The sequence below is a fragment of the Kwoniella newhampshirensis genome, chromosome 14 (assembly GCF_039105145.1).
Source record: "Kwoniella newhampshirensis strain CBS 13917 chromosome 14, whole genome shotgun sequence".
NCBI classification, from domain to species: domain Eukaryota; kingdom Fungi; phylum Basidiomycota; class Tremellomycetes; order Tremellales; family Cryptococcaceae; genus Kwoniella; species Kwoniella newhampshirensis.
In genome coordinates this window covers 880,219-903,328 of record NC_089967.1, presented here as the reverse complement: position 1 = coordinate 903,328, position 23,110 = coordinate 880,219, and the positions used below count along the sequence as shown (strand labels likewise).

The following is a 23,110-nucleotide window of genomic DNA, read 5'->3' as shown; positions in this document are numbered from 1 at the left end:
CGAGCGAGGTCAACAAGTGGTTGAGAATGGTAGTAATATCGTATGCGAGGCTGTGAACGAGGGTGGCTGCTTGCAGTGTCCCCTATCGACCAAGTATCGATGTGACAGGCGTTTGTCAATGTAGAAGCGCTTTGTGCACGCTGAATAGGTCCCAAGGTTCACCTTCAAATGGGAGGCTGACGAGCGAACCATCTTTTCACTCTCGCAAGTATGTTACATCCACGTCTCGACCGTTATGTTTTCCTGTGTCATTGCATGATCTTGCCTTCTGAGAACTGGAAATAGAAGTCCGTACTCCCTATACGACCCGTGTGAACGAATGAGCAGTCCTGGCATTAAATCAACGCTGTGAAAAGAGCTGAGCCCTTCCACAACCCACATCCCACATCCCACTCATACGCGCGGCGGAAAGTTGCGAAAGATCACGGCGACCACCGCACGATAAGACGGGATCAGAAGAGAAACGTCGGATCATTACGGTAACATCTTTATTGACGACATGAGAGGTTGTTACGGTGGGCGACAGCAGGATGTCAGATCGTATGAGCAACACATTATATAGCTTCTTCTTCGCCTGTTGAATGGGACTGCTCGCTCACGACGCTGTACGATATGCACGGAAGGACCCGTGAGAGCATCGATATGACCCGAGAGTGGTGTCAAAGATCCTTCAAGCTCAAATATCGGTTGACGACGCAGACCCTTTGATCCACCACGTGGCAATCGGCCGCAGTCGGATATTTCTTGAGAGACTCACTCCGCCCTCCACAAGTGTCGCAAAGTGATGATCGGCCGCGGTGGAATGTGGTCGTTTGAGTGAGATTTGTATTTGATTGACTCTTGCACACGCCCAGGAAGGTTGCGGTGGGGTCATGACTATCATGCATGGTATATATAAGACCAATGACTGGGTGAGTGTGCCGTCACCCCTTTCATAACACATAACATTATCTATTCAACCTGATTGTTACGACCGTTTCTTGGTCTGTTTATTGTCAAAAAACGCAAATGTCGCCATTAGATCGAACGACAACAACACCGTTAGCTCGACGTGTGAGTATCGTCGACAATCACGAGGCGGCTCTCGAACGGGCACACACCACCCTCGTCTCTCCCGGCAGACATAGAGCTCCGACTCTGGGAGACAATCATCCTCATGACCATAACCCCCTCGAACGCACCGTCTCGTCCGCCAGTCATCACCATGCCCCGGATCTCGCGTTCCCCTACATCACCACCGATACCACACGGGGCGGTATCACCGACGAGTACCGTACGGAGACGGCAGAAGGATATATCAGCGTCGATGATCCGGATACCGGTCTGAGACCGATGCGATCCCGTGCATCCACCTTGCACGGTGACAGGTTCGTGCTCCATGACAAGGAAAAGGGTGGGATGGGGAATATGAAATTGGTCACGTTCCGAGAGAACGATCCGGAGAACCCGAGGAATTGGAGCAATCTGAAACGATGGTGTGAGTCCCCGAGGATCTTCTCGCACCTTTCACACTCCCCCACCCCGCACCTACGGAGCGACGCAGACATGGTGTGGGAAACACACATCACTGGGTGAGACAAGGCAGAACGCTAATGAACCATGTGTCCATTCCCTCAGGGCTCACCGCTATCGTCTCTTCTGGTGTCATCCAGGTCGCCATGGCGTCTGCCATTGTCACTGGCGACTTTGGGGATCAGGCTAGATACTTTGGAGTGTCGAGTGAGGTCATCAACTTGACAGTCACTTTGACCGTTTGTGGTTTTGGGCAAGTCCATCCTTTCTCCCAGTAGAACCACGTATCAGGAGCTGATTCACCACCGTGGGTTCTGCTTCTAGTACCGGTCCATTGTTATGGTCTCCGCTCTCTGAACTGCTCGGACGACGTCTGCTCTGGGCCATACCCACATTCGTCTATATCATATTCAACATCCCGTGTGCCCTCGCACCCAACATCGGCTGTCTTCTCGCTTCCCGATTCATCTGCGGTTTCTTCGGCTCGGCACCTCTCACCTTGGCTGGTGGTACCATCGCTGATATCTGGGGTCCCGAAGAACGTGGATTCGCCATCGCCATCTTCGCTGCTGCGCCTTATACCGGTCCCGTCATCGGTCCGTTAATCGGTGGGTTCATCGGTAAATACGCTGGATGGAGATGGCTCTATTGGGTAAACATGATCGCAGCGGGTGTTGTGTGAGTGGACATCTTCGGTCTCGTAAGTTGGGGTTGGGCATCCGCTGACTCTTCGTTATCCGTCGCGTATCCAGCTGGATCTTCGCCCTCACTATCCCTGAAACTTTTGCACCTGTCATCTTGAAGAGACGAGCGGCTTCTCTTCGACACGATACCAACGATGATACTTTTGTGACCGAACAGGAGGTGTTCAGGAAACCTCTGAATGAGATCATCATCGAGACTCTGGTCAGACCATTCGGTGAGTCCTGCTTTTCGTCCTGCCGTTCGAGGGCCGAGAACATACGGCTGACACCTTGTCTCGATAGAGATGCTGGCTACCGAACCCATTCTTCTCCTCATGTCCATGTACATTTCTCTCGTCTACGGTCTCTTATACGCCTTTTTCTTCTCCTTCCCCAAGGTGTTCGGCGACGACTATCATTGGGACGACGCCAAGACCGGTCTCACCTTCATCCCCGTTTTCATCGGTGTTGGGCTCGCTCTCGTCGTCACTCCGATCCTCGAGAAGGGTTACGCCGCAAAGGGCGATGCGGTCACCCCTGAGGATCGATTACCCGGTATGCTGATCGGTGGGCCGTTCGTGCCCATCTCGCTGTTCATCTTCGGGTGGACCTCACCGCCTTACGTCGCGCCAGGCGGTGGATCATGGGTCGGTCCTTGTTCAGCAGGTATCCCGTTCGGATTCGGTATGGTCCTCGTCTATTTCTCCGCCAACGCATATCTCATCGAAGCCTTCCCGGACTATGTCGCCTCCGCCTTGGCAGCCAAGACCGTCGTCCGATCAGCAGCAGGAGCAGCGATGCCACTGTTCATACATCAGATGTTCGTCCGTCTAGGTAATGGTGGAGCCGCTTCGTTGCTCGCCGGAATCGCCGTCGTCATGGCCATCATACCGTTTGCTTTCGCCAAGTGGGGACAAGCCATCAGAGCGAAATCAAAGCGTGCAGCCGCTTAGGTCTGAAAACATACATAGCCATCCCACATAGAATACATATATATATATACACTTATAACACCATGCAATTTCATCATCATGTACTTCGCTTCTGGGACGGTTGAGCTGCTACAGAGAAGGAGATACAGTAGTGAGCAGATCGCCTTGTTGCTCGTATATGGTAACGAAACGTCGAGTCCATGGCCCGTCGGTAAGTTTTGGTTCCCGCACAAACCCAATCAGAAGGTCACAGTTGGATCCGTCAAGTCAGTCGGCCCATTACCGCAGTGTGACCGAGACTTTGCTATGCAATACTAAAGTGTATAGCCAGGTATGACAGTGAGCAGTGTTGCCTGTCAGTTCTGCGCACCAGTCGAGCGATTCGGTACAGGTCAGGGGAATGATACAATGGTACATAGTGTGATCCCACACGAAACATGCTATGGCAATCAATAATGAAAACGACCCACTCTACTCCTTGTTCGCCTTCTTCGCCTTCTTCTTCTTGGGCTTCTCCTCGTCGCTTCCGCTCTCAGCCTCCTTGTAATTCGGCGTCTTCTGCGCATGCTTCTTCCTCAACTCGTCCATGTAAGGATCACTAGCATCTGACGCCATACCAGACTCATCATCATCCGAGTCTGACTCGCTGGGAGATCCACCGTCGGATGATGAACCCTGAAAATCTTCGTCCTCTGCATGAGAATGTCCTGTCAGCTCAGAAATACCAAATCGGTCCCTGGTACCGTTGTACGTACCAGACTCGTCTTCATCGTCATCAGCTGTTTTCGGGGCCACCTTCTTCCCCTTGTTCTTCTTGCTCGGCTCATCGTCCTCTGACGCGATACTCTCCATCTCCTCGTCATCATCACTGAGCGGTTCATCAATATCCATGATCGTCTCCTCCATCTCGTTCTTCAGTCGGACATTCTTTGATTGCAGGAACGTGCTAATCGGGGTGACTTCCTCCTTACTGATAGCGCTGAAAACGTGATCCGCCGCGTCGGTTTTGGAGACAACCCGCATGTCGAACGTCTTGGCCGAAGCGATGCCACCGCCAACCCTTGAGTGCAAGTCAGCGACGATGCACGTATCCACGTAGATTGTTACTCACCGAGAGAACGAAATGCTTTCGGTCTTTGAAAAGTCGATGAGGATAGGCTGCTTGGCGATGAAGATGAGACCTTTCTCGAGGAAGTAGAGCTCTCCCTGGACAGCTTTGACATTGGCTTTGATACCGTTGAGACCTTGTGCACTAGAAGCAAGTTCAGCGCGATCCTCAGAACGACTACTCACTTTCTGAAGCTTCCAGGCGGTGTGACCTTCTTTCCTGTCAATGACTTGAGTACCCTTGAGATTACTTGGAATGTCGGCGCTTCATACTTCCTTTGCAGGTCGGGATACTTGGCGATCTCATCACTACGACGAGTCAGCTCAAGTTGCTCCTGCCACGACTTACTCTGTGAGATTAAGCTCTGCATCCACCTCTTCGTCTTTGGGCCACTGAGCTACCAGGAAGGGATAACGTGTAGCACCTTGTCGGATAGGTGGATCGAGGCCGAGAACAAGCTGGATGTGAATGTCATCAAGCTTAGGAAGGAGGAAGATACGGTGAATGGAAGTGAAGGGGACGCGGTAGTCGGTGCTTTTTCCTAGCAAGCGTAAGGATTCGGGGTAGAATTCGAGGGAGAATCGTCCTCTATAAAAGGGTCAGCATATTGCAACATACTCGTTGGAACTAGAACGCGCCTCGGTGTCAACACCAATATGTCCTCAAAGACGACAATGCTATCGCCAACAACAGCACCGATATCCGCCTTCTCCTTGATCAAGTTGTGGAAAGCATCCGCAGCGCTGATCTCGTTCCCGTCTTCATCCAACTCTGTCTCCTCGCCATCACTTCCAGCATCGCTTCCCTTGCTCTTCATACTCTTCCCAGGGACATAGAAACGCATTTCCACGAGCTCATCTGGCGGTCTTTTGCCGAGGTCTTTGGGATCGTGGGCGGTAGGAGCGGGAGGGTTGAACTCGAGTGCGACTTCGTTCTTGCCCGCAATGTTGGAGTTGCCAACAAGGGAGAGAGGAACGTCAAACGAGGTCTTGCCTTGGACTTGGAAAACGACGTCGTTGCCTAGACTGCACGGTCAGCTGAAGTGGACATTAGGAGGCTCAGCATCGGCTCACCGGACACTTGAGCTTTACCCCAATTCCAGCCTTTTAGACTGGTATCTCTCGTTTCAAGCTTGATGTTGAAGTACTCATCGAGCGTACGCTTGAGCTTGTCCAGGTCCTACTCATCACCGATCAGACATATCTTAGCCTGGAGAAGAACAATCATTTGCCACTCACGTCTCGCTTGAAACCATCAAATGTAATTCTGGGCTTCTCGGCTTGTCGCATAGCCAGACGTAGCTGGAAATTGCGTGCGACTCTACACGTAGACGTGATGTTAGGCTTCTGTCATCTCCAAGTAGCAGACTAGGGGTGGTGCGAGAAATGAGATCGAATGGACCTGGAAATCGATTTTGCACGCACCGGAACCATGTAGCTCGTCTCACATCATGTCCGTTATATGTTGTAGGGTTGTTATCCTCGCTCTCATAGGCTTTCCACCCGAAACCTGCAGCGTTGAACCGAAGTTCTGTGGAAAAAAGTCAGCCAAGTGCTACAGCAGAGGAAAGGATGTTATGTGGAGGAAGGAAACGACCACTCACTGCCCAATTGAGCTGAGTCACCGTGGAAGACTGAGAAGGAGATCAGCTCAATCTATTACTATGAATGAAGCCGAATGGAGAAGTACACACTGTTTTCGAAAGTGACTGTGGACATTATGCGGGGGTCGTCCAGGTGAGCGGTTGTGTTTGACGATGAAGAAGAGGTATTGAGAAGTGACAAGTCTTGATGTAATGTTGAGAGAGATTGAGAATAAGAGTTGATGATTTCGGCGCGTGGCCTTTGCTCATTTTCACGCGTCACTGGAGAGTGTGTGGCACTTTTCCAACGGTGATCTAGTGGTGGTGCATCCTTGCAGGGGGTGTGCTGCTGCTGCTACCGTGTCATACATACACTTGCGTTCTATACTACGAGGAAAAGCGCAGCGACCAGCGCTTAGAACGAAGGAAAGGAACAAGGGGTAGATAAGGATAAACTAAAAAGTCCAGGAGAGCAAAATCCGAATCCAACTTGACAAACGCCCTCTTCATCCCCTTCTCATAGCCTCTTCCACCTCGCTCAGCTCCCTCTTCTTGACAACAGCAATCTTGGGCTTCCAAGCGACCTTGTCGACCTTGTTCCATCCGATGGCTGCGAGTTTGGCCTCCAGCTCTCCCGATAACCGGAGTGCTTCGAGGTTGCGCATGTCACCGACGATAGGTTCGTTGCCGATCATGATGATTGGGTTATGACGCAGAGGGAGGCCAAGTCGGTCGAGTACGGAGAGAAGTACAGATCGATCAGGTCGAGAGTAGCATGGGATTAGGGTGGGTCGTCGAGCTGATCCATGGGTGGATGCGAGGATGTCCAAGACTTCGTGAGGCAGTCGTGATCGACCATCACCACCGTACCAGACGACAACTTCGTCGTCCCGTTCGGATTTGAGCTCCTGCAACCAAGCAGTCTCCGTTGCACCTCCGGCAGGACCAAGCTTGTGGGCTCCAACACCGAGAATGTGATTGGCATCGAGCGGTTGTTGCGGGTCGATGTGGCCAGGCAGAACATTGTAGGCTGAAGATAGAAGATAGGACTGAAGAGCAAGGAGTTCATGAGAGGATGGTAGAGGTCGGGCGGTCAATGCAGGCCGAGTAGTTTTAGGGTGAGCTGAAAGAAGCATGGATGTCAATGATCAGCTGTTTGTATCGATGTATGTGATTGAGAAGAGGACTCACGAGCAGGAGCAGCTTTCGGCTCATCAGCGGCCCGTCTGAGCATGTGAGCCGCTTTGACCTGAGGAGGCCTGTAATCCCTATCTCTCGCCGCTGACCAGCTGTCCACAGGACTCTCAATGTCAAAGTACGCCCTTCCGTCGGGGGACAAAGCGAGTCGTCGTGACGCGCTGGCAGCTCGCAGACTGGGTAGTCGGGCGGCGGGAACAAACACAAGGATTAAGACCGAAGACGCGAGGAGAGAGACGAGGAAGAGTAGTCGGAGCAGAGGCTTGGGCAGAGATGAAGGGATGGGTAGAGGCGCTGAGGGGACGTTGGAAGGGACGAATGGAGGGGAGGAGACAAGCTTCTCAGAAGGTCTCTGTCGAGGTGTGGAAAATTCACGTGCGAGTGGGGCTGCCTCTACGTCCCGATCGAGCTCCTTCGTTCTTGAGGGGTAGGTAGAAGGATACACGTTGTCGAGGGTGAATCGACTTTGCTGAGGAGTTCGAGGAGAACGGGTCTTGAGAGTCGACCCATCGAGGGAAGACCGAGGGATGAACTCGGTGGGCAGGAGGAGCGACTTGATGCTGGTCAGACCGTGATTGGGGTCCTTGTCGACAGCGCGAGAAGGAGGAGAAGGGGGAGGGGAGAAGAGGAACTTGTGGATGGGTGAGGACATTGTGTAGGTGTCGAGTGGGGTAGAAGCGGTTGGGGAGGCGATCGATAAGTGCAGCTGTCAAAGCTGATTGCGATTCGGTCAACGAATGTGAGTACCTCTCAAAGGTGTCAAGTACAAGTAAGTTATAGATAAGAGGAATGTGTCAATGGGAAATGAAGAAACGCTAAAACCCCCTTAGATTCTCTCTCATCGACAAAATATATAGTCGTCGAGGGCTGATAATAAGAACGACGGCGACAGACGCGACTGGCTTCGGACTGCATTTACTGTTAGTGTCGGAAAGCAAATCATCACAGTATCTCTCGGCAGGGCCTATGAAGCCACCGCCGTGCGATTGTATACGCGATCAGAGGCATTACAGGAACCAGGATCGAGGGTTTTTGAACCCGATGCCCGTGGTGCTGGTCCGACCCTCACTACTACTATATGGGACACTATGCACTATCGCGTCTGAGCTTGTATCGAGGAAAGATAGGGAAGGAGAAGAGAACGGAGACAGATGTAATAAAGAGGAACGAAGGTGGCGTGTTCTCTTTCACCCGGAGACACGCGTTTTCAACTTTTTTCCCTCCCGACGCGTTTCTTCTTCACCGAAGGATTTGGACTTTTACGTTTTGGTGAAACGCGATGAGAGGGCAGCAAAGTCAGCATTTGGTGAGCATGCAGCATTCCAGCGTATGGGTCGAAATCCAGCATGGCGAGATCCGAAGAGACAGAATGCACGAGTCGCGGCCGAAAGCACCCTCGCCCGAAAAACGAGATATCGATGGCACCAATAACACCTATGACAACACTATCCTAGTTCACCTCTATCACTGGTGAAGCAGTTCAAAGTCTTTTGATCGTCACTGCTTTGTCGACGCTACTCGGCAGGACGATATCATCTTTGCATCACGAAGCTATACGACTCGGATCCAGTACGGGCGGGTGCAATCCCCAGGCAGTCTGAAGGACTAGTAGGCAGCCACGGGGCACAGAGAAGTAGCGGCCTGGGCCTGAAGTAACGCACGCTGTCGACCCGCACGAGGACGCGGTCGACTTGACGAGTCTCCATCCCACATTGGCTGGTTATTCCCACCGCTTCCATTCGTCCGGACAGAATCCCAAGAGATCGACAATCCTTTACTACTATCGCTCGATCCGTTCGACGTAGGCGTCCATGTCGATGTCGTTGAAGTTGCTGATTCAGCCTGGGAGCTTCCGCTCTTCCTCATCGCTGACAATTGCTCCAATTCGGCGATATCATCTTTCAAGACACTCTCCGCGAGTTTAGACTTCCCCAACTCGTCTCTCAATCGATCGTTCTGTCTCGTCCACATCTCGTCGTTCCAACGCGACACTCCCGTATCCACCTCGACCCATTCTTTCAACAAGTTGACATTCCTGATCTTCCGATCCTCCCTCCTGGGACCATTGCGTCTTATTTCCTTGACAAAAGTGCGCTTGGTCCGCTGGTAAGTCTCCCCGATGGAGTTCGCCAGCGACTTGAGAAGTTCTTTGCGCTTGGATTGCAAGTCGAAGACTGCACTGCGACTGGCGCGAAGCTCCCGTCCGGTAGATTGGAATATGGCAGAATGGTCAGTGCTGGAGATTGCGCTTCCCTTCTGAGATTCTTCCTTGGCGAGAACGGTATCGTTGAAGACATGTTTGAGACGGAGTCTCCTTCTGGGTCTCCTCTTTCTTTCGGAAGTGGTGGAATAGTCTTCTGTGCTGTTGTTGTTTCGCCATTCAGGACCGCTAGAGGAGAATGAGATAGAAGTAGGATAATCTCCACCGGCGGATGACGTGACTGATCGGTCAGAGGACCTGCTTCGAGCTGTCCCTGACGGTAGAGTGTAGGTTGATGATGCGAGTGATGACATGTTGTATTTGTTTTGGTACGCTTGTAAGCTAAGGGGGGATCGCAGAAAGAAAGAGGTGTCGAGAGAGCAGATATAACGAAGACCCAGTTTACTTATAACCCAAGCCAAGCAGGCAAGGAAGACTGCCAAAGTATTCCTTTGATCCATTTCTGACTCGTCAGCAGGTAGAAAGGAGACCATGACCTATCGAAAGCGTTAGGCTGCTTGTGCGAGCCTCGACCAAGAGATCCTCACTGCTACCAACCGAAGCGTGAGACTAGTCAATGCCGAGAAGAATTGAATTGGCATGATTGCGTTGGGCACTGACACCGATACTTTCACATTGCAATATTTACCACAAAGTCATCACAGTGTCCCCTCGACTTTACTGCCCTTCCAAAAACTTCATCGTCATCTTCCATTTCCCGACCTGCGCAACCTTGGTAGACACTCCATCTGTTGTTGTTGCTGTCATCTCATCAATACGTCCACTCTCAAGCGTCCCATCTCTCATCTCTTTCCTGACCATGTCAAGGAACAGAGCGCCCGTCACGGTGCTCTTGGACCTACCAACCGTACTGATCCTCAACCCACCAATCTTGTACGCCTTTCTCTTTTTCCCCTTCCTTGTCTTGTGTGTCATATGGACCGTACTGAACTCATCGGCCAATTCCCACAGTTCGTCCAATTTCGAACGACCTGCCTCGGTTCTCGCAATGGAATCGTCGAGGATGTCGGACCGGGTGATGTTGTCCCCCAGCTCGAGGTCAGAGAGTCGGTCCATCTCATCCTCGATGAATCGCTTGGAGACCGATGCCTTTCTCTCGTTTGCACCTGTACTCTGCTTAGATGCCTGGAGAAGCCTCAAACGAGATTGCTCAGGGAGGTTGGTATCCGGAGGTGAGAGGCTGGTGTCGGGTCTCGACCACTGGTCGAGTGATACTCCGGAATGAAGTTGGGGCTTGCTGACTGTAGAGGCTGTGGAAGATGAATCCATGAATAATGAGTCCGTGGATAGCGAGTCGAGGGAAGGGGCGCCAATCAGGTGGAGCACCCGTTCCTCGGACGCTCCCGATGATTAGTTGAAAGAGGAGGTGGAAGGTTCGCCAGAAGTCGTGGCTGTTCTACGAGACATTGTTGACGTGCACAGTGTTGTAGTTTGATTACTATGTGAGAAGATTGTGTGTAGTAGTGGATCGAGTGGCGAACTAGTGAGAAGGTGAAAGACGGTGACAAACGATACAGGACTCGAACCACCTACAGCATATTGGATGATGCCGATCCTTTCTGTGGTGAACGTTCTTTTGTTCGTTCTGTTCCACATGCGAGGCAAGCAACCCGGCTCAGATAGCTGGACGGAAGCAATGCATGAGAAATCTATACAGGTGTGTCGATGTATGATATACGGTTTGGTGCTACATACTGTGAGTCGAGTGACTGTACCACACGATCACTTGCTCATCGCTCATCAAGCGGTCACAAGCGAAGATCCAACCGGTCCAGCGTATTCTTCTTGACTCGACCTTCCCCCGGTACCCCGAGACGACCAGTCGCTGGGTGATGACGCAGTGCGGAGTCCTTCCGAGGTCAAGTACCAACTCTGCTTACTCCCTCCACCATCCGGGCTTCTCTTGGTGAAAGTAAGCTTGGTCCAAACTCTACCCCTGGAGTCTCCCTCCGAGTCGGTCCACTGCGCCTGGCTCTGACTGTTGCCACTGCTACCCATTCGCCTCTTTGCTTCCTCATGGCAATCTTCAGGCACCAAGCTTGATCTTGACACACTGGTGTTGTCGATGGCGTTGCTTTTGAGATGACTGGTCGACCATCGGTTGAATCCCTCTTTGAGCTGAGCATTCCTCTTCTCCCTGTTCACAATGCCGCCTCTCCTACCTCGAGTCTTCGCCGTTTCCCCTGAGCTTTCTGTCGTCGACGATGAGTCCCTCCAAGAGAAACTTTTCCCGGTTCTCGAGGCCATCCTAGCCTGTTTGAACTTCCTCAAATACTTGTGGACCCAGCCCACACGATCTTTTTCGTTCATCCTCCCGAAAAGTGACTGTCCCATTGAAATGAGACCCCTTCTCGCCTCCCATTGTTTACTGTCCAACATCGAACGAATCCTCTGTTCTCGGGTTCTGTTAAAAGGACGGTTACCGCCGCTGCGCCAGGCTTCGATGGTACCGCAGAGGGCGGCATCGAGAATTTCGGGTCGGGTTCGAGAGAGATCAAAGACATGAAACCGTCTCGGATTCGATCATCCTCGTCATCTCGAATGGCCCCGGGATCCATACAACTGGGAGGGCCGTTGCTCGAAATATCAGAACGACCTTGGGCTGCCATTCGGGCATCACTCAGATCGGTGGGCGATGCATCGCCGAGGGAAGTCTGTTGACGGGAAGACTTCTGTCAAAACGCTGTCTTGGGTCCTCCTTCAAGTTAGGGTAGGAGAAGACACTGGAAGTCAGGTAGCTCGACATGTCGGACATGATTCGTGCTGTGCATTCTGTGTATGATAAGTCGACTCATTGGCGTGTGAATAGTTGTTGTGACACTTATTTGGGGGTGGTCTGTGAGTGTTGGAGTGGTAGGGTTGAGTGGCGAAAATCCTACCAGTCTCAGCTTCTATCCTACATTCTTCAGTCCACGGGCCTTCCATCGCTCCAAAAGCTCACCTTTCAGCAAAACCCCGTAAAAAGAGTCAATCCCTTTCAGGCGTTCTCACACACGAGAATCACCACAAAACACGAAGAGAATCATGCTCTGCTTTGTCATCCTGCGAATCAAAGGACGAGCAGAGCAACTAACGTCTCCTGGCATGTTTGAGCGCTGCAATGACCTTGAAATTGATGCTGACCCGGTAGGCACGATTGGGTTGTTGATATACAAATGGCACCAGTTATTGTCGTGTATGCCATTTATCATGTACGCGGATGAATAAACACACCCCACTGAGACTTCGAACAGTGCGAGATTCTCTGTCGGTCAGACCGTCACTCACATCATCATTCTCATCTCGCAGTAGTGTGACATCGAGGGAAGATGATGGTCGACACAGCCGTTACTGAGTCAGCGGGATTCTTCCGAGGTATTACTGCAGACGAAGGGGTTCTCAGGAACGCTTGGTTCTGCTAACTGCCCTCACCTGATGCGACTGCAGTCGAGCGCAAGTATGGCTTCACACCTGGCAGCATGTCTCATGACGCTTAGGAAAGTCTCCATGAAATTGACGCTTTGTGATGGCAATGTGTCGTGCAGCGTACCCTGATTCGTGCAGGACGCCACTTCGCCACCTGACTGTCACATGTGGCGCAATCCTTGCTTTTTTTCTCGCAGGAGTCATGTCCAATCGTGTGCTGGCTATTGCGTCGAGGAGGTAAGACTGCTAAGCTAGTGATAATGTATGGATCGTAATCAGTAGTTGACGGACTGAGTTCCAGTGGTTGAGCAGATGCATATATACAGATTACATAGGTGTAAGTCAGCCTGCTCAAGAAGGGTATGAATGGGTCCCCAAAGTATGTCCATGCTGAAATGCAAATGGAAAATCATCAACGGGCAAAACGCAAGGTCGACTCCTGCGACCATCTCTCGCTCTACTTTCTCTTCCCCTTTCCGGTCTTCCCGACCACCCTGCCCTTGCCTCCATCCTGCTTGCTAGCAAATCTGACAGCTTTCCTCACGTTCAGTCCTCCCTCTTCACCTTCACCACCCTTCTTAGCCTTCTTCGGTTTGCCAACCGTGCTTTCGACTCTCTTCAACACGCCCAAAGCCTTCTCCCTTTCACCCTCGAAACCTCCCGTACCCACATTCGCCTCGAACTTTCTCTTGACTCCCTTGACCTTGGGTTCACCCTCGATCTTCTGGTCATACCGTCCGAGAGAAGCAGTGGATGTCTTCGAGATGAGCATCGATCGTTCGAGCTCCGCTTTACGCTTGTTTCGTGACGATTGCTTGACTTCTTGCGAGTCGGACAGGGAAGAAGAAGATTTGAAGGTGGGATCTCTGAGTGTAGAGATTGGTTTGGGTGCATTGGCAGCAATGGAAAGGTTGGCAGCATGCTGTTTCTCGTTCTTGGCAATCCGCGCTTTCCGTTCAGTTCGAGCCGTCTTCGCGGGATCAAGGTCGGCACCTAGAACACAGAGGGCCAAGATTCAGCTGTCATGGGTCTAACACGAAGAACGGCCAGAGCAACCCACCTTCGCCCTGTTTAACCTCATGCAGCCATTGATCCTCCTTCTCCCTGTTCTTTCCGCCCTTACCCCATCTAGGGACCCACTCCTGCTTCTCGTCGTCCCAGACATCCTTGTCTCTCTTTTTGTGACTGATACCCTTCGCCGCGGCAAATCGCTCCCATTTCGTCGGAGGTTTGGGCTTCGGCAGAGGCTTTTCTCTAGGCAAAAGGGTGACAGGCGTTGGGAGGTTGACGACGGGTCCTGAGGAGGTCGACTTTGTGGGAAGGGTGAAGATGGCAGATATCAAAGCTTGCGTGGAGGTGAGCGTGAGGGCGAGCACGTGTGGGTTGAGGTTGCTGATGATCACAACGAGCAAGTCAGTTTTTCGGATCCCACCCTACGAAGTGTTTCCGTTCCTACTCACGCGTACTCCTCTGGGTCGATCGGGGTGTTGTCGAATGCGGCAAGAAGACCCGCGTCGGTGATTACGGGATTAGGTCGTTCGAGGACGGCCGTTGAACTGAGAGGATGTCAGCTGGTGGTCTCGTCTGCTACGACGGGCGGTGTGACTCACTTTGCCGCTGCGAACTCTGCGAGCTGTTGAGTGACGTCCATGGTGTCTTGTGTGCTAGAGTTTATGTACTGCAAACGAAGCAAGAGTTGATGATGATGATGATGATAATAGACGTTCAAAAGTCTGAATAACCGTTGAAAGTGAAATGGGAAATCTTGATCTTTGTGGGATAAAATAGAATAAAATCATCAAATAAGAAATCAAAGCAGACTAATCGGAACAAGACGCATTCACATCACACCACCACACCACCGACACCACCACACACCATCACACATATCCCCTTTTCATCCATCTCTTGACTCACTTGCTCACTCCACTCACCACTCATCACCCTCTCTCTCTCTCAGACACAGACCAGAGTCTCAATATGGAAGGCCTTCTTTCACGTGAGTCTGGCACAGGTTCGTATCGAAAGCTTCAGCTTATATCCACTCCAGGACCCAACAAGATCAGGGAGAGACAGATTGCGCTCCAGGTTTGTTGTTTCACTCCCATCGTCGACGACAAGTGGAATCTTCAGCGTCCAGAAAAGGTGGTGAGAAAGGGAAGACCATGCGTGGGGCGAACAGGAGAGCTGCAGGCGGACGATGATAGACCGGATGATGAAGACAATGTCACGCTGATACACCTCTTTACAGGCCCAAGCCGGCAAGGAGTTCGTCTACCTCCGTGGTCCCAGGCAAAAGATGTGGTTCCGTGAGTGATGGTCTGCTTGACTCAAAGCCAGCTTGTCTCGAGGAAGAGTCCGCTGACCGTGCTTTGCTCTTCGATTTCATCTCCTCCATCTCGACATAATTGTCCTGCACTCGTTACCGCTCGACCGGACCAATCATGTTCCACCGAATGCTGCGCGACCACAAATACTCCGCCATTGTTTTCTGTTTCGCCAATGTCACTCTCATCCACCATTCACCTGTTCCAAACTTCGTCGGCTCGGTTGATTGTACGATCACGTCTATCCCACCGGATCCATCGTCTTCCTCGATACCTTTTCTGCTGTCACCGCAAACTTGTTGGAATTACAGGAGCCTACATGACCCTGTTCACCGTCTCTTTCGTCGGTGCCAACTTCCAGCTCATCCAATACGTCCGAGTGAGTGTGATCCCATGCAAGGAGGCTGCGGCTAAGAGACGAGACGGAATCTTTTACTGATTGATGATTCTTTTCCGTGACCTTATCCTTTTCACCTCCAATCACATCGATATTCCTCTTCGCGCGCATCAACCGCTACCTCTGCTTGCTTTAATGACGGTGTATGCCAATCGCAGGGAAAAGCAAAGAAGGTCGGAGAGTAAGCGACACGGGAATGACGGGGAACGTGTTTGTACATAGAACACGCAACCTGGAATCATGCATCTTTCTGGGGAGGTTACGGTGGTGTTGACGAGACACTGATCGAGGTTGCGACCAACTGTCTCGTCCTTGCAGTCCCCTCGCGATTAGAGTACAAGAGTCGCAGTGTACCAGACCATTTTGTCATCTCGTCAATTCTTTCGCTGGGATTGGGTCATGCGGTAAAATCAACAAGCTTTTGAAGAGACGGAAATAGACTGAAATCCAGTAGTGACGTAAAAAACGAAACAAGAGTTAGCTCAACAACCCGCTTCTTCTTCCCTCTCTTTCGTCCATGTTTGTGGTGTATTCTTCTGCATCGACCATCCCGCACATGTTTCTATCCCATCTTGGCTCACCTCGCCTGTCTGTGTACCTCTGTTCGCGTCCCACCCTCTGCCAACTTCGCCCTTACACTGTCTCTGTGGCAGGAACACACGCTGTCATGTCGAGTTCCGAATCGCCTCCTCACGCAAATGAGGGATTGCATACTTCGCACTCAAATCATTCTGGTGGGTTTCGAAAATCTTGTCCATCGTCAGCGGCCCTGTCCATCTATGATCGTGCTGGAGGTGCTGTACTGCTCGCTCAACGTGCTGCTCATATGTCTCTTCCTGCCTCTTCTTTGATCTTGTGCGAAATTGCAAAGCTGAGAATCGCACACTCACATAGGCAACTTCCGCACTCGATCATTAGCTGTACCAGCAGCGCATCGATCGACCTCTTCTTCTAGCCATCTACACGAACCTCCACCACCTCCTGCTTCCCATCATCGTGCTCATCATCATCATTCACACGGACAACCCCATCCCGGTCATTCGACATCTTCCCTAAATATCGATATCGAAGCGAATCCATTGGCCAGTCCCGCATCAGCGTTCTCGACCCGCTCACCCCTCAGTCCGAAGAGCCCTAAATCCACTCTCAGCTCCTCCGGTCTTCCCTCGATACAAGCGGGTCATGGTACAGGTGTAAGACATAGGAGACGATCACATCATAGGAATCGAGATTCGACGAAATATAGATGGTTGAACACCAGTGCCGTCGCAGGTGGAACCGGTGATGAACCGGGTGTAGACGTGAAGAGTAAGAGGGATGAGGAGGCTTATGGTCATTTGAAAGCTAAGACGCATGTAAAGGTATGTCCGCAAGTGCAAGGTGTGAGAGAAGGGACTGACAAACTCCCAATTTTTCTTACAGATCGTCGACTATTCCTCGAATCCCAATGAAGATGGAATGAACCTCACATGTGATTTTCCAGGCGAAAGGCTGAGAGAATGGCTGGACGGAGAACACGGAAAGAGAAGATTAGGAGAAGACGGGAAGCCGTATGGGGTTCGATGGAGTGAGTCCGGTCGATTACTATTCCGTTCTACATGTCGCAGTACTGATGTCGTGGGGCGTGTGACCAGTTCATGTCGACGGTGTCAGTTGGGAGGTTGTCAAGACGCTTGTGCTTCATTATGGGTGAGTGTCCATCGGATACTGCTTCATGATTGATGTAGTTGGCTCGCTCACTCAGATCCTTCTCAGACTACATCCTCTCGCTGTGGAGGACTCGCTCCGAGCCACTAACACCCCTCGATCCAAACTCGATTTCTACAAAAACCACCTGTATCTCCAGTTACTTATTCATCACACCTCCCCATCAGACGAAGCGAAACTATCGCTTGTCGCGGACGAGATGGCAGAAGGACGAGGCGGTGGATACCCCAACGAGTTCACAGAAACGGACGGCGAAGGTGATGGTAACGAAAGCACAAATGGCGAGAATAGCATGAAGCAGCGGAAGGGAGGTATAAGGGAATGGTTCTCGAGCAAGAAGCAGATGACAAGGCTGCCGGAGGGTGTCGAGGGCGTGTTCGAACCCAGTGTCGTGTCACCGAGACATGGTGGTGATGATGTGAGTGCTGATCTGTCAAGCTATCATTCGACTAGAGCTACGCAAATTGAAAGCTGTTCTGATGGGGAAGCTGATGCTTGTCCCTCTTATTGCAGACCCACGAGAAACAAGCCCACACTCTGACCGTCAACGAGCTGAGCGCAAAGTATATGGTGCCCATCAGACGGGGTATCCTCAGCGTCTTCATGCTTCGTGATGGTGAGTCAGTCCATATAAATCACTACCAGCGGAGGCGGAAAAGTAGATACGCTGGTTATTTACTGTGTGATTCTTCTATCGTAGGCACACTCATCTCGATGGACTCGAAACCGACTCGAGAAGTGCTCGCTCCCATTTATGGACGTTTAGCGGATGAGCAGAGTTTATTGAGAAGGTCTGGGGACGTTAGTATGCTCGCCGAAGCCATCCTGGATACCGGTCAGTTGTATCGTGCGAGCGTCTTGATATGTGAAACTGACCGTCTTGCGTTTCTGCCATAGTTGTTGATCTTTCGATTGAGGTGGGCGGATATGCTTCTCATAGTAGGAGTAACAGCTGAACTCCGCCCTCTAGATCTCACAAACGTTCGAATCCGAGATCCTCAAGCTTGAAGCGTCAGTCCTGGTAGATCCTCAGGTGAGTATCGCGCTCTCATTTTGAATGACAGAAAGGCTATGGTTCCGTTGTTGACTCCCCATTTGATCGTTATGCAGATGGAAACGGTCCGCCACCTTCATGTTCTGTCATCGCAACTCATCCGACTGAAAAGATCGCTCACGCCTCTGCTCCATGTCTGCTACATTGTGCGAGATCAGGAGATTCAACGATCAGCAGCTGCGAGCGCCATCGCCAATCCCCGAGAGAAACATCAAAACGGTTCGCTGTTCGGCGAGAACCACCATCTCCTCGCACAACCTCAGTCTGCTCTTGGCTATAGTTTTGGCCAAACACCTAATTTGGCACAATATCCTTCGTCGGGATCAAACACGCCTACCCGAGCGAGCTTCAGTGGACCCTCAGGGGCTGCAGCAGTACCTCCTGGGGGCGGAGGAGATAACAACAGTGTCATGTCATTTGCGATGACCCCGACACCTACGAACGGACTTGGAGGGATGGCTTCGACGGGAGTGGGGTTCTTCTCCCCTCTGACCAAAGTGTATATCGGGGATGTGATCGACCATTTGGAGATCATCGTGGGCAGCTTGGAACAGTTTGGAGCGACATGCGAACACCTGACAGATTATGTTTTTGTGAGTGTCGGGTCTGACTGTAGTACCATGGATTGTATTTGAATACCTACTGACACTCGACTCTGACAGAACGTACTGAGTTTCCAGACCAATGCGTCGATGGAGAGGTTGAGTATTGTGACGGTGGTATTCCTACGTGAGTTTGTGCACAGACAGTCGAGAAACATGTAGCTGAATGTGATTCACTCTCTGACAGCCTTGACATTCATCGTAAGTCGTGTTGAAATTTCGTGTCCTCAGTCTGCAGTGCTGACAATTGTGACCTCAATCTTGACCCACTCTTCTCCGGTCAGGCTTCATACTTTGGTATGAACTTTACCGATTTCTCCCAACTCCAGGGTCCCGTCTCCTATTTCTGGAAAGTGGCAATCCCATGTACGGCCGCCTTCTTCCTCACCTTCAGCTATGGCTACTTGAAGGTATATGCGGAGACTTCGAGCAGGAAGATTGGACGATGGAGAAGGACGAGGGCGATGGGTGCGGGAAGGATAAGAGGGAGTGGGAGTGGGAGGAAGGGCGATTGAGTGGGGTTTGACGAGCCGATCTCGTCACTGGGACTCGATGCTGAAACTACATTCACGTTCATGCTACGAGTACTGCCACTTCCTCTTCTACTGTTATCGATCAGTACCAAGAAATGAATGAGAGTAAAAACGAAAGACGACAGACGAAAGACGAAAAACGAAACAAAAAAAACGAAGGTGGGCGTATGAGAACCGATTTTTGGCTGAGCAAAGAAGTAAAGATGAATGGAATTATTGCATGAGTGATTACCCGGAGCGATATGAGGAAACAACGATAATGTATGTGTGTAGTGGTGTTCTGAAGTTCTAAAGCCATATAGCAAGACCAAATCGCCATGTAGTGACGACTGTTCTGTCTTGATTTTGGGGTTGTTCCATAGAAGAGCTCATGATGATGAAACAGATAGATAATCGAAAGATGCTAAAGATGTATACGAACACGAAAGATGAGCTATGATGACAAAAAAAAGAAAAGACCCTCGCCCTTGACCCAAGAAGACAGATGATTTCCTCTCCGTTTCACCTTCCCGTTTTCCGCTCCTGAAACGCTACCCCTACAGCCTCTCAATCCCTTCTCTCACCCCAAGCGCTGGCAGCGCCGTTCAGGCTGCCAAGTGGTACACCTCCCCCATTCCCGCCGAAGTCAAACCCATACCCGGTCCCGCTCCCCATTCCCATTCCGCCTGCTCCCGCAGAGCTCGATACCCAGCTGAATGGAGTTCGGATTGGCGAAGAAACAGGACTAAATTGCGAATTGGCGGAATTGCTTCCCACACTGGTATGCCCGGGGCCACTTTGTCCTCCAAAAGGTTGGAAAGCAGAGTTTGCCGACGACGACGATGAAGGCGTAGGGATCGGTACCCCGCCAATGGGCGACAGGGGTGACGAGCCATTTTCAGCGGAAGATGGTTTAACAGTAGAAGTGTTTGCACCGAAATATCTTGATCGAGGAGATGTCGGATTAGGAAGGGACACAGTGAATGGTTGTGCGGTCGGCGAGAGACTTGTAACCTGAATTTGATTTGGTGGATGCAGCGCATTGCCGTTCATGTCTCTTCGCAAGTCGGGGATGAGAGCCGAAGCGGGTTCACGCGTGGGCCCGCCGTGTAGTCCTAGTCCGTAAGAAGGGTTTGGACCAGCGGATAAAGTTCCCGATGCTCCGTTTCCATTACCGCCAACATTGGTGTTAAGGCTAAGGCCGCTGTTGGGGTTAGTCCCTGTACCTGTACCGGTACCGGCGGGCAGAGGATGAGCTGCGGCCGCTGAAGGAGAAGTCATGGTCATGCCAGCAAGAGCGACAGTGTGGGCTATACCACCAAACATTGACGTGTTGAGGGCCGAAGGATGAGCGTTCCCTCGCTGACCCAGAGAATTCTTGGAATATGACAGTCGGATGCCGCCCTTGACGAGACCACCCTGTATTTGAGACTGTCAGCATGCAAGCACCGATGCTCGCACTTGCGCGTTCGATCACTTACGAGATTATGTCCGTACAAATCCTTGATTGCTTGACTAGCAAACACGACTTCCTCAAATTCTACGAAGCACATCGGCCCGTTGATCTTTTGTCGGAATGACATTCGTTTGAAACCAGCACAACGAGAGAACAAGGATCGGAGCGATTCCTCCAGAAAATTTGGTGGATGTGTAGGCGGTGAGATAGCGGGAAGATTTCCCACATAGAGTGTGTTTATCTGCCCAGTCAACATCGAACTATGATCAGCTACTCTGGACTCCTAAAGCAACGTGGAGATCAACATACCGGAGGGTTTTGATCAGCTGGATTGGAGCCTGATAACAGTCCCCTGCCACTGTCCGACAAGTCACTGCCGCCTGGAGGACTGGTGCCGTACGCATCATGCGCTGCCCCTGCTCCAGCTCCTCTACCGAACCCAAATGCTGTCCCGCCGAGACCTGATCCTCCTCCATAACCTCCGCCGCTTCCCAATCCTTGTTGACCGGATCCCGACGGCCCGCGCCTTGCAGATTGATTGTGGCTCAATCCGTCCATGATTCCCATTCCTACTGCACCGTTGACACTCCAGCCCTCCAATTCGTCTGCTTCTTCCGCCAGAGCGAGCAACGCTTTGGAATCAGTCGTACGTTGTAAAGGTGATTTCACAGATAGCGACGGCGAGCTCGATGCGTTCGATTGACTGGATGAATTGTTAGTGATGATGGCGTTAGGCTGGGGGGATAACACATTCGATGTGATAGATGAGAAGGGTTGTTGCTGCTGATTGCTATTCGCCGCTGACGAACCGCTCTGGTTGGTATTTTGAATTTGGACCGGCATGCTGGGTGGCGGGATGGGAGGTGGAGGCATGGCTCTTGAGTCTTCAAAACTCTGCCTGTCTCTTTCAGACAAAGAGGGATTGGGCCATGCATCCCATGCCTCACGCGCCGATGGTACCAGGGGTTGGGTCACTCCGCCTTGCAGGCCTGGAGGTAGGTGAGGGTTACCGATACCGTGGACCAATGGCGGGTTCCCGGCGGCATTCACCAGACCAGCCAATCTACCACTTCTCAACAATAATCCCATGAGTTCTTCGCCTGACGTCGCGCGTTTCGTATGCAAGTTTTTCTTCGCCATCTCAGCTTTCAGAGTGGCCCCTGTCAGGGTATCAATCTTCCTTCCTTGCAGGTGTTCCCTCGCAGCAAGAGCATCCGCTCGGCTCTTGAAGCGAGCGAAGCCAATAGTCTGTCGGCGAGTCGGCAAGGATGGGCCGCCTAGTAATGGTCCGGAAGGAGCAGACGGCGTCAGTGACATCGCGGCCGATGGGGTGGTGGATGTCGACGTGGATGCAGTCGCAGCCATCGACATCGCAGCCATAGCTTCTTCCAACCCTTGCTGTGCGATAGGAAAATCGACGTGTTCTCCCGCATCAGCTTGAGCGCGTTGGTGTGCAGCCAACTGAGTGAGTTCAGCCAAAAGTGTAGCGGCAGGCTCGCGTCGCGTTGATCCAGAAGGGAATTTCAGCGTAGCGGCCTCGAAGCCCGGTGAGAATGTGAAGATGTTCTGGAACTCTCGTTCCTGTATATGAATATCAGCATATTACAACCATCGCCGAATGGCGCAGTACTCACCGACATGTCGTCCGGAAATCCCACAACAAAGATAGTACTGATGACCTCTTCGTCTTCTCCTCGCTCGTCGTCCCTGTCCCTCCTGTCGCGTCGACGTTCTCTTCCTTCACCAAGCGCGGATCCAGGGCGAGGACCTGAACCCGGCAATCCTTGCGAGGAGAAGGAAGATCGGCTTCCAGGTCCATATGCTTCTATAGGATTCGGCGGAAGTTGGTGACCGTTCGGCAATCCTGACCTATTGTAGGACAAGTGAGGCTGACCGTTGAAGCCCACCCCTCCTGGGCCAGGGTTGCCTCTCCACCCGTTTGGACCTGGAGGATTGTTCGGCCAAGGTCCTGGTATAAGGCCTCCCGGACCCATCTGCAATTGCTGGCTCAGACCCATCATTGTCGGTCCTCCAGCTTGTGCGATCGAGTGGATGGGATCTGGTGCCATGGCATGTTGAGGTGGCGGCACGTAGGGTGGCGGATGCGGTGGTGGCGAGGATGTAAGAGGGGGTAAGAACGATGGCGGACCGTTTTGCATATACGGTCCAGGTTGTTGAGAGTAGTCGTTGTATTGCTGGTTATCTCCGTGTGTACGCAGCGGATGACCTTCTCTTCCTGAAGCTGAACTGTAAGAGACTCCGGATGCTGCGGAAGGAGCTCGAGGCGGACCGGAAGGTGGAATTGAGAGAGATTGGTAATGTCCATGTGAGGATGAGGATGGGGTCGGGGATGGTAGATTTGAAGGCGGGGTCGCCATCTTTATGAGCGGTCTATGGGTGGAAGGGGGGGGGGTG

At 51.8% G+C, this 23,110-nt stretch overlaps 9 protein-coding genes across 9 annotated transcripts; 2 read left to right on the top strand and 7 right to left on the bottom strand.

Moving 5' to 3' along the window:
* Positions 1-1,008: 1,008 nt before the first annotated feature.
* On the top strand, positions 1,009-3,148 carry IAR55_006697 (uncharacterized protein; the record flags this gene model as incomplete). Its single annotated transcript, XM_066949777.1, has 5 exons — positions 1,009-1,477; positions 1,618-1,765; positions 1,837-2,190; positions 2,265-2,431; positions 2,499-3,148. The coding sequence occupies 5 exons, from the start codon at positions 1,009-1,011 to the stop codon at positions 3,146-3,148; spliced, it is 1,788 nt and encodes a 595-aa protein (XP_066800071.1).
* Positions 3,149-3,598: 450 nt separating this feature from the next.
* IAR55_006696 (FACT complex subunit POB3) lies at positions 3,599-5,953 on the bottom strand (the record flags this gene model as incomplete). Its single annotated transcript, XM_066949776.1, has 10 exons — positions 3,599-3,819; positions 3,883-4,187; positions 4,239-4,379; positions 4,584-4,823; positions 4,874-5,255; positions 5,309-5,414; positions 5,474-5,555; positions 5,660-5,765; positions 5,839-5,868; positions 5,929-5,953. 10 exons carry the CDS (start codon positions 5,951-5,953, stop codon positions 3,599-3,601), a joined length of 1,638 nt encoding a protein of 545 aa, XP_066800070.1.
* Positions 5,954-6,323: 370 nt separating this feature from the next.
* On the bottom strand, positions 6,324-7,666 carry IAR55_006695 (uncharacterized protein; the record flags this gene model as incomplete). Its single annotated transcript, XM_066949775.1, has 2 exons — positions 6,324-6,940; positions 7,009-7,666. The coding sequence occupies 2 exons, from the start codon at positions 7,664-7,666 to the stop codon at positions 6,324-6,326; spliced, it is 1,275 nt and encodes a 424-aa protein (XP_066800069.1).
* Positions 7,667-8,619: 953 nt separating this feature from the next.
* On the bottom strand, positions 8,620-9,528 carry IAR55_006694 (uncharacterized protein; the record flags this gene model as incomplete). Its single annotated transcript, XM_066949774.1, has 1 exon — positions 8,620-9,528. The coding sequence occupies one exon, from the start codon at positions 9,526-9,528 to the stop codon at positions 8,620-8,622; it is 909 nt and encodes a 302-aa protein (XP_066800068.1).
* A 364-nt stretch (positions 9,529-9,892) lies between these two features.
* On the bottom strand, positions 9,893-10,504 carry IAR55_006693 (uncharacterized protein; the record flags this gene model as incomplete). The annotated part of the gene is made up of 1 exon (XM_066949773.1): positions 9,893-10,504. One exon carries the CDS (start codon positions 10,502-10,504, stop codon positions 9,893-9,895), a length of 612 nt encoding a protein of 203 aa, XP_066800067.1.
* A 471-nt stretch (positions 10,505-10,975) lies between these two features.
* On the bottom strand, positions 10,976-11,614 carry IAR55_006692 (uncharacterized protein; the record flags this gene model as incomplete). Its single annotated transcript, XM_066949772.1, has 1 exon — positions 10,976-11,614. The coding sequence occupies one exon, from the start codon at positions 11,612-11,614 to the stop codon at positions 10,976-10,978; it is 639 nt and encodes a 212-aa protein (XP_066800066.1).
* Positions 11,615-13,097: 1,483 nt separating this feature from the next.
* Positions 13,098-14,291, bottom strand: IAR55_006691 (uncharacterized protein; the record flags this gene model as incomplete). The annotated part of the gene is made up of 4 exons (XM_066949771.1): positions 13,098-13,633; positions 13,701-14,032; positions 14,101-14,196; positions 14,251-14,291. The coding sequence occupies 4 exons, from the start codon at positions 14,289-14,291 to the stop codon at positions 13,098-13,100; spliced, it is 1,005 nt and encodes a 334-aa protein (XP_066800065.1).
* Positions 14,292-16,031: 1,740 nt separating this feature from the next.
* Positions 16,032-19,242, top strand: IAR55_006690 (uncharacterized protein; the record flags this gene model as incomplete). Its single annotated transcript, XM_066949770.1, has 13 exons — positions 16,032-16,098; positions 16,259-16,725; positions 16,787-16,931; positions 16,999-17,053; positions 17,120-17,489; positions 17,585-17,687; positions 17,772-17,906; positions 17,969-17,988; positions 18,042-18,104; positions 18,182-18,718; positions 18,788-18,854; positions 18,915-18,928; positions 19,012-19,242. 13 exons carry the CDS (start codon positions 16,032-16,034, stop codon positions 19,240-19,242), a joined length of 2,274 nt encoding a protein of 757 aa, XP_066800064.1.
* A 564-nt stretch (positions 19,243-19,806) lies between these two features.
* On the bottom strand, positions 19,807-23,073 carry IAR55_006689 (uncharacterized protein; the record flags this gene model as incomplete). The annotated part of the gene is made up of 4 exons (XM_066949769.1): positions 19,807-20,658; positions 20,721-20,936; positions 21,005-22,276; positions 22,330-23,073. The coding sequence occupies 4 exons, from the start codon at positions 23,071-23,073 to the stop codon at positions 19,807-19,809; spliced, it is 3,084 nt and encodes a 1,027-aa protein (XP_066800063.1).
* Positions 23,074-23,110: the final 37 nt, after the last annotated feature.